Below are 15269 nucleotides of genomic sequence, written 5' to 3'. Positions count from 1 at the left end.
TCACCCATAAAGGGCAAGACAAACTAACTTTTGGTGGGTTTACCCTCCACTACATCCTGATTAGGCTTTTGAAAGGCTATTCATCTCTTCCTCTAATCATATCTAACCGTGCCAGATGACGGAGAACCAGGTGCGTGACCGGGCACGGGAGCTGGAGGAGCTCCAGAATGCCGTCAAGCAGCACGGCGGAGGCAGGGAGGACCAGCCGGAGCTAGAGGCCGAGCAGCAGGTCCTGCAGGAGGACTTCCAGCAGCTCCTCACACCTCTGGCCCAGCGCAAGGGCAAGCTGGAGGCCGCCAAGGCTGTCCATCAGTTCTACAGAGACCTGGCCGACGAGCTTGTAAGCATGGATCCAATTTCAGAGCAAAATTAAAGTGTCGAAACTCCCTGCCCTCGCAAAATGATTGATAGCCCAAAATTAGAATAAAGCATGTTCGATTTTTAAAGGACCTGGATTAATGTTGGCTTTTGAATGACAGCATGATAACACCTTTTGGGAGTTATGTAGAAATATTAAAGCCTGAACTTGAGGGGGTGTTTTTTTCCCCCAAAATGATAACTTATTAATTTGGAAATGAAGTTTTCAATTACAGTATGTGCACTTAGTATGCAAGGTAGTAAGACCACCAACTCTCTCCATGAAATTGACTCTCCAGGTGAATCTGGGTAAAAAGCTTTAATCCTTTATTGGTTTCACTGCCTAAATCCACTTTAATCAGGTGGAGGAGACAGCTTAAAGAATGATTTTTACTGTTTGAGATGTTGGAGAGATTTTGTAAAGGGGTAGAATTTGATATAAGAAAGATGGTCTGAAGATTTTTTTATACTCTGTGTACAGCTGAGATCTGTAAAGCAATTTCTCAACAGAAACCAGCCCTTACTATTTTCTCTTTTCATGGTCGTTTTGTTTTTTGTTTTTCTCCTTCTTCTCTCTCTATCAGCTCTGGATTGAGGAGCGGATGCCCCTGGCAATGTCACAAGAACATGGCCACAATCTTCAAACGGTGCAAATGCTTCTGAAGAAGAACCAGGTGAGGGGTTTTCTGTAGAAGAGTTGTGGTTCGCTGTACTGTGAATCGCTACTTTTAGGGCTGCATCAGACTATTTTTTTCAGTCTGAAATTATTTTCTTGATTTATTGTTCTGATTAAAGTATATAAAATGTAAGGAACAATTCTGCTGATAATTTCTTAGGGCCCAAGGTGACTTCTTCAAATTGCAAATTTTATCCCAACAGTCCAAAACCCAAATAGATTCAGTGTATAATTCTATATGATAAAGAAAAGCAGCAAATTGTCTTATTTGAGAAGCTGGTGCTTGAAAGTTGCAGAGGGAGTTTAGAGCCACCTGGACACTATCATATTGTCCCTGGGGCGATGCTGTACCCTCACCGTCTCCCTCTCTGTCCATCAGACGCTGCAGAGGGAGATCGAGGGCCACCAGCCTCGCGTCGATGAAGTGCTAGAACGAGGGAGGAGAATGGCAGCTGCCGCCAGCGCAGAAGGCAGACCGGAGGCCGAGCGAATTACGGACCAGATGAAGGAGCTGGAGGAGGCGTGGGCCCGGCTGCAGGACGAGATGGTCAAGCGCAGGGAGAGGCTGAACGGCTCCAACTTGGCCCAGCAGTACTACAACGACGCGGATGAGGCCGAAGCCTGGATAGGGGAGCAGGAGCTTTACATGATCGCTGATGAAAAGGCCAAGGTGAGGAGAAGAGCGAGTGCTGCTCGTGACAGATGAGAAAGCAGGCTGATTACCTCGGGGAAGTGGCCACAGATGTCTGAAACACAGATTTTATTATCTAAATCAAAACAAGGCATATCATGTTGCGCAAATAACAAGTGGCACTGCATGCATTAACATGATTACATGGTTAGTGGTTTCTTCAATTAAGTTGACACGCTTTTTATAAGTGGCACCCTCTACTGAGAGCTCATTTGGAGTATTTTGTTTTGCTTTGATGTGCAGTCTCCTGTCCCCTTTTCTCGCATAATTTCTTCTTCCATCTCTCCAGGATGAGCAGAGTGCCATGCTGATGCTGAAGCGCCACATGATCCTTAAACAAAATGTGGACGACTATGCCGACTCCATTCAGAAGCTGGCCGACCGTGCCCAAAAAATGTTTGCCGAGGACCATCCTGATGGGTTTGTGCCTTGATTATCCGATGTACACACAGAAAAAAATTACATCTGAACTCCTTGTTAGGATGCTAATTCACTCATGTTGTCCCACTCAGTTGTGGTTTAGCGTGATAAGAGAGACAAGCCTATAAAATGTGATAATTCTTGTATGCTTAATCACACACCTCATCTAGAGTAAACCTAAATCCAATCTCTTTGCCCTTTTCTCATTTTCTCCATCCTCCCTGCATCTCATTTCCTCCCATCCTCTCCCTTTACCTTTTCTGCAGCGAGGAGATAATCAGGCGACAGGGCCAGGTGGATAAGCAGTACGCAGGGCTGAAGGACCTGGCGGAGGACCGCAGGAAGAAGCTGGATCACACCTACCACCACTTCCTGCTGAGCCGAGAGGTGGAGGACCTAGAACACTGGATCGCAGAGAGAGACGTGGTGGCCTCCTCTCAGGAGATGGGCCAGGACCTGGACCACGTCACGGTATTATTCACACAAAAACATGCACACGTGTGATCATAGCATATAAGAATACAATTATAGCACATACAGAGAGAAACCAGCCAGAAACTTAAATTCTCTAGGACTTACTATGAGCCAACAAGAAACCTGCATGTCGTTTTTGACTCGCAATTAAACTTTTAGGCTCCTATTTCACAAAATTTAGCTTTTCATCATCTCAATAAAATATAAAATATAGCTGAAGTGCAAACATTTCTCTCTCTGAGAGATGAAAGCATGCTGTTATATCCAGCAGGCTTGACCATGCCCATAAGAATTTGGTTTGGTTTGATTTGGTTTTTGTATTGATTTATTTGAGCATTTTTGTTTTTAAAGCACTTCATGGTCTTGCACCTGTCTTTTGATTTATAATGTGTTATGGCTTCTCTGCTATATATATAGTTATATATATTGGTTTTATTACCTAGTTCTGTATAATTTTCTTGTGTCCAACGGTCTCAAACTATTTTACTGTTTATATTTGCACTGTGTTATTGAGTCATTTGTGAAGCACTTTGAATTGTACTAACCTGTATGAAAGGTGCTATACTAATGAGAGGTGCTCAAATACTCAAAAAGCTGCGTGTGGCAAAAATTTTATGTAAACCCAGTTTATGTAACTCTGGAGGTGGAGCTCTTCTAGATAAGATAGGTCGGTGTGCTCACTGACTAAAATGTATATGTTTAAGGGAACTGAAAAATCAGCTAAGGGGGAAATGAAAGTGTCTCATAAACATCAAGGGAAAACCAACTATTTTAAGTGATCACACGTCTGTTTTGATGAACACTTGTGCATTCATGAGCAATCATTGCATGATTTCTTGGGTATTCAGGTCAAAAATAGTTTTCTCTCACTGCCATATGGGCTCACAGCTTGCACACTGTCCTGTGCAGCTTTAAGTCTAAATGCAATTCCTACTTCCATTCCAACAAAAAGTCAAAGTTTGTTAAAGTTGTTACCTATTTTTTTAAAAAACATATCTAATTTTTCCCTTTAGCTTCTGAGGGATAAGTTCCGAGACTTTGCACGGGAGACGGGGATGGTGGGTCAGGAGCGAGTGGACATGGTCAACCAGACAATAGACGAGCTGATCGAAGCCGGCCACACCGAGGCAGCCACCATGGCGGAGTGGAAGGACGGCATTAATGAGAGCTGGGCTGATCTGCTGGAGCTTATTGACACTCGCGCTCAGCTCCTCACTACATCTTACGAACTGCTCAAGTAAGCAAACCAGTATTGATAGACCAGACCATGAGCAGTAAGATGGCTAGTTATCTGGATTGATGCCATTAAGATTTCATGTCTAATCCTGTAACGCAGCACAACAGGTCCAAACATGTGAATGATACTGATTTCTGGAACAACTTAAACCAGAATCTACTATCACAAAGAATTCAACTTGAACATGACAGCTTTACATTGATTAGAGTTGTAGGATGATAAATGTAATGATAATACACACAGGGCCAAAGAGACTAAGAGATCGATCCCTTTTTTTTTTTAAAGGTACTTTGATGATGGGAAGGAACTCGTGACTCAGATCACAGACAAGCAGAAAGAGCTGCCTGATGATGTGGGAGAGGACTTCAGCAAAGCCGAGTCCTTCCACAGAATGCACGCCGCCTTCGAGAGAGACATCACTGCTTTAGGCAAACAGGTACAACACAGTGGATCAGCCCTTTTACTCTCAGGGAACACAGCAGGCAGCGGCCAAGAGGCAAACTTTGATGATTCATATCTAGAGGGGAAGGGAGAGAGTGCTGCAATATTGGGGAAGCTGTGGAAAGTTCTCTCAAGGGGTGCAAAGCCATAAATGGTGGTCTTACATTACTATCAGCCTCTTATTCCCATTACTCTGGGAACGAGCAATTAATAAGATTTAAAAATGTAAAGCTGCTTAACAGTGGGTCAAATTAATATATGTAATGTGAAAGGTGTCAATCTTGGTGACGAACCCACAGAGAATTATCACCCCACTCAGCTGTTTCATTCAGCTCTAAGGAGAGTTTTAGGGCCTTTTGACTCATTGTTTTGGTTTTAAAGCCCAAAACTCTGTCTCTGGTTCAACCCTGTAAAATGAAATAGAGTACAATTTTATTGTGTAGTTAAGCAAAAAAAAAAAAACTAATTTAAATAAAATAGTGTGAACATGGTTAGCTAAGCATTTAAAATATTTACCACATAAAAAAAAATTTTATTTTTTAATTTGTTAAGTAATTGGGAAACAAGGGTTAAAACATCAGTGCATGGATACAAATTCTTTTGTCATTAAAATTCCTGTAAATGAGAAAAATGCTAATACAAATGAATAAATACATGTTTTTCTCCTATTCACATTCATCTTATGATCTCATGATCCCCTAGAGACATGTTTTAAGAATTAAAAAAATACTCTGCTTGTCTTGTAAAAATACTAAAGATTACATCTACTCCTTCTCCCTCATTAAATAATCCAGGATCTATGAAAATGCAAATACATTTCATTTCAAAAGTACGGGACACAAGTGCCTCCTACTTCACTGAAAAGTGCACTGGAGGTTTTAAAATGTCCTTGTGTAACACGATAAGTTGCATATTGAACCAGGTCACAGGAGACTCTTGATTCTCCTTCCTACAGGTTCAACAGTTCCAGGAGACAGCTTCGCGGCTTCATGCTCAGTATGCAGGGGGCAGAGCGGACAGCATTCAGGCCACAGAGCGAGAGGTGGTGGAAGCCTGGAACGGCCTGCTGGCTGCCTGCGATGGCCGCAGGGTACGACTGGTGGACACAGCTGAGAAGTTCCGCTTCTTCACCATGGTGCGAGACCTCATGGCCTGGATGGAGAGCATCATCCAGCAGATAGACACTCAGGAGAAACCCAGGTGAGCACATTAGGACAGAGTTTTTATAGTTTAATTAGATGTCTATTCAGTAAGATTCAGCTTGACATTTATTTCTAAAAATTCCAAACTGCAAGAGGATGCATTTCTTTTTTCTAAAGAGAAATCTGATTCCGACAGCTGAAAAACTAAACTAAATCATTGCCCTTTGAGTATTTGAGTTTTTTTCACATGAATTTCAACTGTCGACAAAAATTTGGATGTTAACATCTTTGTGGGTAAAGACATAAGAAAAGTCCTAACTGACTCAGTGTTTAAAGAGAGTATGTATATTTTATTGTTTTGATAGTAGGTGGAAACAGCAGAATAATCTCCACTAAGTAATAAGATATAGGCTCAAATAAATAAATTAACAACACAAAAAATGTCAACCCACATCGACATTGATTTCTACCATTTCCCATTTGTTTTTTACTGATTCAAAGAGCTGAACACCAAACCCCAAACCTTGCTCTTTGAGTTTTTTTACACATCATTTTCAATAGTCAGTAAAAATGTGGATTTTTTCCCATTATATTCTGTATAATTAGAAACATTAGTGATAAACATGAGATTAATTTGTTCTCGCACATATTGTTCTGTAGCCAGTCTCAGTGGGTCCAATTTGGTTTGCTTGTATAGTTGAAGTATGAAGAATATTCAGGTTATAAAAAGGCTGTAAGTGAAGAAGCTATAATTCACCCTGAAAAGCAACTTGTTCACTTTTGTAGAAAATATAGTTGAGCTTTAGTATATTATCTCTTCATGAGACTAGTATGAATTTATATAGTACAACTATGTTTGCATTAGATAAAGGACACAGTAAACTTGAGCCTGGTCATGCAGTTCCAGTCCCTACCAACAGAGGTAGATAAACTTCTTGCATTACCTGTTATCAATTTACATCATCCTTCCCTCCTCTACATTAGGGATGTCTCATCCGTGGAGCTCCTGCAGAAGTACCACCAGGGGATCCGCTCTGAGATTGAGACCAGGGGAGCAAAATTCACTGACTGCATAGACCTCGGCAAGGCCCTGCTGACACGCAAGCACCGAGACTCTGCTGAGGTAAGGCCTCAGCAGCAAAGACAGCTTCTTTTCATCCTCAGCTGGGCCTCAAATTGCTGCTTTCATTAGATTTAATTACTTTTCTGGGAGTGATTGTTCTTGTCTGGCACAATGGAACCAATTGGATCGCCACGAAAGAAAAAAATTCCACTCATCTTACACTCATCAGGGAGACTATAAAGCAAACACTAATTAGAAATGGAAAAGCCAAAAGAATTTAAATGAGCAATTGACCCCGGCCTGAATTTAACGTGTGGTTAATTACTTCACAATACTAATTCTTAGAGGATAATAGCCAGTCTTGGGGCTGAGTTGTTTAATAATGCTGATATGTAACTGCGACTGAATAACTGCCTGTGTCAGATCAAGGAGAAGCTGGTGCAGCTGACGGAGAAAAGGAAGGAGATGATGTTCAAGTGGAACGATAGATGGGACTGGCTCAGACTCTGTGAGTAAATCCACACTAACCTCCAACCTAAAAGCAATTCCTGTACATACATTATTGCTTTCACAAATCTACACTAAACTGTCAAAGGTCATATGACTAACTGAGCTTGTATATGTACGAACGTTTGCACATGAAAGAGCACCGTATAAGCATGTTAATTGTTGTCAATGTGCCTCTCTGTTTTATAAACCTCCATATTTGGCTTATACAGATTTAAGTGTAGAGAAAATGCTGCTTTATACAAGATGGACATCAACAGAAAAAGCTGATTTCCTAAATGTTCTCACCATCTAAACGACATGTTCTAAAGCATGCCCTCAGTTTCTAAAAGTGTCCTTACATTTCAAAATGTCCTCATTTTCCAAAACTGTCTCATAAAGCAATTACAGGCCCTAGCACTAACCTTAACATAACTTAAAACTAACTATAAAACCAAGCCTTGACTCTAAAATATATTTAATAACCAGGTTAAAGAATAAAACTTCACTGTAAAAGCTCTGCTAATGTCTTCTGACTTTATTGCCTGCAGTGCTCGAGGTCTGTCAGTTTGCGCGGGACGCCTCGGTGGCGGAGGCTTGGCTTATTGCTCAGGAGCCCTACGTGACCAGTAAAGACCTGGGCTACACTGTGGACGAGGTCGAGAAACTCCTCAAGAGGCACGAGGCCTTCGAGAAATCCACCGCTTCTTGGGAAGAGCGCTTCTCTGCACTGGAGCGCCTCACTACGGTAAGGAAACAAAAAAACAGGACTCATAGTGCTGCTGAAAAATAGGATAAACACTACGGTTTTGTGAGAAATATCAGTTTGGAAAAATCTTACCTGCAGGCTTACACAACAACTTTAAGCAAGACATATTTAGTTAATCAGGGCTGACAAGGTGTGCCGTATGATGTTCCTAAATGGAAGAATCGATTCGGTACTGATTCCTCTTCACCACTGTGTTACAGCTGGAGTTGTTGGAGCTGAGAAAGCAGCAGCAGGAGATGGAGGAGTTCATTAAAGAAGAGCAACGTTCAGATAAGGACAGCAGGTAAACACACGCCCACATACCGGCAGTCATCATCAGCACAAAAGTCCTTTTAAATGATAAATCTGGTGATATTCAGAACTTTTCTTATTGTCTTAAATCCACTGAAATCACTCAAACCAACAATGAATTAATCCTGTTGACAAGTATTGTCTGTGTATCTGAAACCTAATAGAGACCTCCACTGTTTAATAAACACATACATGAGCCACACTGCACTGGCTGACGTGGTCCTTCATTATAATGAACACGGCCTCTGTGGTTTACTTTGAATCAATCCCACATACACTGTCCACTGCCCTAGATACTCACTAATGCAACATATCCACCACTGAAAGAAGTGCCCAACAAAACCCACACAACCCACCGTGCCTAGCGATTCTAGGAGATTATTTTGCCGATTTTAAATACAAAAATACAACAAAACAAAAGAAGACAAATCTTATTGACACAGTATGAACAAATGGGCTCGGGTTGAGAGCCAAAAGACAGGCCAAAGAGGTCATCAAGTATTTAGAGACGGACAACAGTGCAGTGTTTTGTCTTCCCCAGGTATTATTGACAACAAAAATATAGAATACTGCAAGACTTATCCTTTAAAATTTCATGCAGGCACAGTCTCTCTCTCTCTCTCTCTCTCTCTCTCTTCTAGCTCTCTATCACACATACAAACACATTGTTACTTCTCCCTGCTGCTCTTAAAAGTCGACCCCATGCTGCCCTCTTTCCTACAGGAGAGAAGACACCGGCTTTGTAGAAGAATCTTCGCAGCTTTACACCATTGAGGAACAGACTCTGGTTAGTAGCTGCACTCACTCAGCTCCTGTCCTCTGTAGTTTGTCATGTCGTGACCTCTGTTCAAGAATGCTGAAAGTTTAAAAAAGGAAAATTAGCCTCTCTTCCATGCTTGTTTCCTACTGACTCCTGCATTTAAAAGAGCTCCTTGACTTTCTTACTCTAAAACAAACTAAATTTGACTCTGTTGAGAACCCTCTTTGCACACTTGTAAAAAAAATAATCATGGATGCATAAATCAAAGGCAATCTCTGCTCTCCTATCTCCTCAAAAAACGCAGGTTGAATTGCTGCTAATTTTTCTCATTCTGTTTCTGTCTCCATTAATTTTTTTCCTCCTCCAGTCTGGTTCTGGTGCAGTCGAGCCTAGTTCGGGTCTGCCGGAGGGGACAGCCGGTGACTCTACAGTGCCCATAGAGTCAGAAATGAAAGAGAGTGGTTCTCTGGAGCTGGAGCCCTCTGTCTCAGTTGTGATGCCGAAAGAACCAGAGAGGGCTGCCACGATGCCCCTGGAGCCCCTCAGAGCCCAGACAGTGCTGCAGGAGGGCATGCTGGGCCGCAAACACGATGTGGAGGGCTCAGGAAAGAAAGCTTCAAATAGGTAGATAACAGAAGAAAGGACCACAGTGCTGCATATTATAGCCCCCTTACCACATGTAATGTAGTCTTTACATTACTCCACTATCCAATACCGAAATTAATTTGCTTCCATTAATTTCTGCATGTTAGGAAACTTATATTAGCATCCTTGAAAAATTGCTCACCTTCTTTCATCCATCACCGTGAACATCAAGTCAGCATTCATTTTTCAAGTTACCTCACATATTGCACTCAGACTTTTTAAATCAATCTGCAACAGCAGTACAACGGAAATGAATGCAGAGTTCATTTTCTTTGTGATGGATTAAACAACTCAAGCAAGTTTCAAGAGTTTTCTAATTTATTTTCAGATTGGAAAGAAATAAAAGGAAACCAATGGCTGCCTGTAGGGGTAGTAAGAAAAACAGCTACAATTATAGCGCGCATGCATTCAAAACACACATGTGAGTCTTAAAGATAAATAAAAATATAGAAATGCAAACTTAAGTTATAGTTAATATACACTTAGCAGGCCCTAATATGGAAATGCTCCATGTAGAGTATTAATTACTGACTCACATCCAAAACATACATTAGAAAACTGAATCCTTAAAATCTGAAAATGGGGAACTTAAAGTAAATTAATCTCTACAACGCAAGCAGCTTGTATTTTATAGAGATTTGAAATTGAAGAAGCACTCTTCCAGTACGTGTGAACTGAATTATTACGAGGATTTCAGACATGCAAAGTTCAACAAGGAGCTAATGAACGTCATACTCTGGCAGAAACTGTACATTCACAGCTTAAAAACTCCTTTAGTTTCATATTTATTTTGTGAGTTTCTGTACACAACATAAGCAGTACCAGAAAATATTAACTATCTACCTTTCAAGTTAAAAGCAAGTCCCTCTGTTGTAGCCACTGATCGTAAGATGATTAAGCAGCTGCTATAAGTCAATTTGTTACTACAGAGACCAAACGTTTTGTTTTACTTATACTTTGTGATTGCTTTTTTTTTATTAAAAAGGATCTGGCAGTGTTCTTGATAAAAAAAAATTGTTGTTCCAGAGCAGTGAGCAACTGTGCTTCTTATTTCTAATGAACTAAATGAAGTCTTAATGAAGCAGTGATGTTGTTGTGGCTCTTGTAATTGGGATTAAATTAAATTGATTCTGCATTATTGCCACACATTAGCCACCTGAAATGATCAATAGTTAAGTCCTCCATTTTCAACTCTTCCTCTTTCTCTCAGGTCATGGAACAACTTGTACTGTGTGCTGAAGCCTGGTCAGCTCTCTGCCTATAAGGACGCCAAGAGTTTTGGCCACGGGGTGACGTACCACGGCGAGATCCCCCTGTCCCTCAGTAACGCCAGCTGGGAGATCCTTACCAACTACAAGAAAAAGAAGCACGTCTCCAAACTACGGTGAGAGTCCTATCCATCTTCAGGTTTTCGTAATAGACCTTTTTTCACAGCAGCCACTTTGACATGAAATAGTAGGGTAATCACAGGTGTTGCTAATGATACTAATTCAGCGTTTATTCCATTTAGTGTAGCAGAGACTTCCAGTGAGCCAACATGCAAAATAGCTGCACTCTGACTCTGTTTGACATTAAAGGAACGGAACCTTAATTAGTATCACTGGTAACACCCTGCGGTTTCATGTCAACATGGCTGCTGTGAACATGTCTATGGTGTCACTATTAAAGGAGTAGTTTTAGGAATGTGTTCGCTTTCTTTCCGGGAGATAAATGAGAATCAAATGTGGTCTTATCGGCCAATATGTGCCGGACTATTTCTTTTTTATTTTGTGTAAGAAAGGCACTAAGTTTGTTATCATTAGTGGCCGGGTGCAGTGACTTCCTGTAAACTGTGAAGTTTCCAAGCAGAGACTCCAGGAAGTCATTGCTCCCAGCCAGGAAATAGTCCTGCTCATAAGGCCACATAAAACCATAATTCTGTTGTTTTGGTTTCTGTATTAAACAGGTGAGATGTAACGTGTTAATTAATGTGATTAGCTGCATCCCCGTTTCCAATCTGTATGCTAAGCTTCAACAGCCCGACTGTAACTGCACTCACATAGTCGCTAAAAGACAAAAAATGTGTACAAAGTTAGAGTTCAGTTGCTTGGATTGATTAAAAATATGTTTTGGGGAAACTTTTTTACACTTTATTTTATTCTAATTGTCAAAATAAAGTATAAAACAACCACTAGATTCCCCACACAATAAATGTTCACTTTCCTTTCTCTCTTTCAGTCTCGGAGACGGCAGTGAATATTTGTTCCAATGTAAAGACGAGGTAAGTTTTGAACCGCTAAAGGAGAATAAGTTTGAACCACTTTCCATGAATCACATGAGACTAAATGTTCTCCACTTGTTCTGGCATGTACTATATGATCTTTGACCCTATGTAAAGAGGTGGTCACAGGTTGTAATGCTGCGTGCACTACATACATATTTCATTTATAAGCTGTTTAAGTTTAATGTGTCTTCCCATGTCTAAGTAATCAGGGAAGGTTATTTAAGTAAGTAGCTGATATTAACAAGGTCATTCATATTTCTTTGTTTCACCATCAGCTAGCAAGAGATTTACCCTACGGGGATCATTAAATGTAGCAAAATAATTCTGTGAATAATTCACAGCGAGGTTGTTTTCAGGTTGATTTAGTTTCACAAACACCGTTTTTTAAAGTTTGATTGCTGAATGCATGACCAACTCCACTTTGAGTTAATTTACTCAAATAGACCAGGAGACAAAAACACACACTGCCCCTCTGGAGGTGGACTTCCCTTTGTAAGCCGCTGTGGTGTGTGTGTGTGTGTGTTCTTGTGTTTAATTTCAGGAGGAGCTCCAACGTTGGAGCCAAGCCATGGAGAAGGCCGTTCAGCCCCTGGCAGCGGAGGAGGCGTCGGGGCCCTCAGGGGCCAAAGCCCACAGCCTGCCCGCTCCCTCCTCCTCAACTGCCCTCCCTGAGCCCAGCTCTGCCAAGAAAGAAAAGGAGAAGAAGTTCAGCCGCTTTGCCAAGAAGAAGTGAAAGGAGATGGGAAGGCCACTGGGAGGGAGGGAGGGAGGAAGGGAGGGTTGCCTAGGCAACCTGGTAAGAGAAAGTAGTATTTGTGTACAATCAGTCAGAGCGAGCTTTTTATCACTAGATTTTTTTATATTATTTTGCGAGGATTAAATATTGTAGTTTAGGTTAAAGCCACCACTCTTTTGCCTGTATTTAAGCCAGTGTATCATTGCAAAAGGTCCACTTTTTTGTGTTCTTTTTAACAAAATGCCAAATTTAAAGCATTAAATTAAAGCACAGGAATGCTTCTTTCACACTCAACCAAAGAATGTTTGTTAAACTTTTTTTTTTTTTTTTGTGTTACTTTTGCTGCAATTTTGGCTTTAGTATGGCATGCTACGACATAGCTATGTACGATACGAAGGCCTGTAATGAACATAGGGTGACTCAAGAGTACTCAAGAGTACTTTTATTAATCTGCCTTATATAATGGTTGTGAACTGTAATACTGTGCTGTTTGAATTTGGAGCGCTAAACGCTACCTATAGAATCAGAACAGAGTGAAGCTTTGTAAATGCGGTGTAAAGACTTGGTGATGAGCAAACCGTAGTGCAGTGCTGTACAGTGCACACACACACACACACACACACCAAGTGTTAATTGCAGGCATGCAAAATTAAAATGCGCTATGCACTGTGAAGGGTTTGACTGTTGAGATTTTAACTGATGACATACAAGCAGTCATGAGACACCACAATCAGTCAGTTTTGAATATTGAACCACTCATTCTGTATTCTCAACTGAACTGTGGCAGTAGTTATTTCTGTGAACTTGAAATATATTCAACACTTGTGTATTGAACCCTAAATTTCATATCTATTCATTAACATATATACATATACAGTTTATATAGCTACAGATGCATGAAGTATGTTTTACGTTAGTTTGATATGGTGCTATTGTGATATTCTTGAACCTTCAATCAAGACCAACTTGACCTGCCTTATTTGTCTTCAACTTTGGCTTGTAGGGACACACGTGAAAATATATTCTGTGATCATATATCTGAAGGGTGTTTCATAAACGTGGCTCAGAAGAGTCGGTCTTATTGTGAAAAGCCTCAAATTGAAATGAGCCTAACAAACTGAACCAGGATTAATCCCTTTCCTAAAGTCAAGTTTGGACCCGAGACATGAAGCACTGATAACATTAATTCAGAATGAAGAAAATGGACAAAACCACTGCCATAAACAAAATAGAGACAACTTCTGGCTGAATGCGGTGGGTCAACAGTGAGACTAAAAAAATAATATGTAGATGTATAAAATACAAGATGCCGTTAAACAACTTTGAAATATACATTAAGACCCCAGCTCAGTAATTTATTTTAAAGCATGGCAATGACAAGAAGATAATTAGCATTTTTAGAACCTAAACTTCTCTGTCAGTATTATTTTGCCACTTAGTAAAATAACAGCCCCCACATGGTGAAAACACAATTTAAATACCTTGAAATTGGCTGCCTGCCACCGGTTACTGGATGTCTATTTCTTCATTATTTAAAAAATGTAATTAAAGAGAGAACAAATGGTGAACATGCTGCTTACTATGAAGCAAAGTTGGGTCAAAGTTGTTTTTTGTTTGTTTAAAAAGACATATGTTGACTGGAATGAAGGCTGGAAAAGATAAATTTTTAAGTGCAGCTCCTTAAACACAGGAAGCTTTAAAGAAAAGCCTGTTTCAGGTCAGATTTATTTAAACCTCCTTCATGAAAAAATAGGCCTAAATTGCTGAAATAAACCTGGTTTGACTGGTAATCTGCATTTATGAAACACCCCTCTTGTCTCACAAACTCAAATTTATTTTATGAGTGTCAAATTACAGCCAACTAGAGTTTAAACCAGGTGCTCTCGTAAAAGCAGAAAAGGCGCCCGGACTATTATTCAAAAGGTTTTTACGGTACCAGCCAAAGTCTAGGACAAGCTGTGGGTCGGATGAATCTTGACTGCTTTTCCAAACCACACAACAGGGCCAGGCATGCTCTTTATCTAAGGCGAGGATCATACAGTACCAGTATGGAGCTGAGAGAATGTGTCTTTAATATGAATGTAAGGGGAGAAAGGAAGGAAGTGAAAAATTTGGTACATTTAACAATAAAGCCATTATAGAATAAGAAATTGTAATCTATATATATGCATACAAGGAATATAGAGTATGTACAGTATATGGAACAGCGTTTGAAGATGTTAATTTGTCACAAGGATGGATGGATGGTGGCTCACACATACACTCTCCCACTGCCGTCTTGCCTTGTACTGTGGGCTCTGTCCCTGAACTACGACCCAACTCAAGTGACCTCATTGAAACGATGGAAATCAGGTGTAGAAAGATAAACATGACTGTTCAGCTCAGGAGGAAATGTGGTAGCATCATGATGATCTCTGTCTAGATTACATACAAAGGAACAAAGTAGTTATTAAATATATGATCTTCTCGAGGCCGTCCAAAACAAGAAACGACCAGAAGAACATCACGTCTGTGCTACTAGTGCCAGTAGTCAAATTTCTCTGTTATCAAGCTCGCAATAGTTTGGGAAACTTGCATCACATGTATCCAGTCTTGTTTTTATTGGTCACTATTATCTACAGTAACACTTCTACTCTGTCACCTCCATCCACTTTGTTTATTCCTCCACTCCTTCCTACCTGCCTTTTCTGTTCAGTGGTTTTTAATCTGCATTTTGTACTCTCTAGCTATGTAAAATATCCAAAAATGTTGAGAAATATCAAATACATTTTGAGAGAATAAACTTTAAAATAAACTCCTGAAACTATACAGTTTGGGC

The 15269-nt window shown here is 40.4% G+C and overlaps 1 protein-coding gene across 2 annotated transcripts in view; it reads left to right on the top strand.

Annotated features, from left to right (window-relative positions):
- The window catches only part of sptb (spectrin, beta, erythrocytic), a 48428-nt gene extending 33169 nt beyond the window's left edge, over nt 1-15259 (top strand). For both annotated transcript variants that reach the window (XM_051396231.1, XM_051396230.1), the window contains 17 exons: nt 116-340; nt 942-1031; nt 1413-1703; nt 2014-2144; nt 2411-2615; nt 3632-3855; nt 4141-4291; nt 5252-5496; nt 6423-6561; nt 6925-7009; nt 7539-7735; nt 7957-8039; nt 8771-8834; nt 9175-9431; nt 10663-10836; nt 11670-11712; nt 12257-15259. In XM_051396231.1, the coding sequence (XP_051252191.1) occupies nt 116-340; nt 942-1031; nt 1413-1703; nt 2014-2144; nt 2411-2615; nt 3632-3855; nt 4141-4291; nt 5252-5496; nt 6423-6561; nt 6925-7009; nt 7539-7735; nt 7957-8039; nt 8771-8834; nt 9175-9431; nt 10663-10836; nt 11670-11712; nt 12257-12448 (2796 nt within the window). In that variant the 3' untranslated portion in view covers nt 12449-15259. The remainder of the gene's footprint in view (nt 1-115; nt 341-941; nt 1032-1412; nt 1704-2013; nt 2145-2410; nt 2616-3631; nt 3856-4140; nt 4292-5251; nt 5497-6422; nt 6562-6924; nt 7010-7538; nt 7736-7956; nt 8040-8770; nt 8835-9174; nt 9432-10662; nt 10837-11669; nt 11713-12256) is intronic.
- Nucleotides 15260-15269: the final 10 nt, after the last annotated feature.

The sequence above is a fragment of the Dicentrarchus labrax genome, unplaced genomic scaffold (assembly GCF_905237075.1).
Source record: "Dicentrarchus labrax unplaced genomic scaffold, dlabrax2021, whole genome shotgun sequence".
Taxonomy (NCBI): Eukaryota; Metazoa; Chordata; class Actinopteri; family Moronidae; genus Dicentrarchus; species Dicentrarchus labrax.
This window is presented reverse-complemented; position numbering and strand designations above follow the sequence as displayed.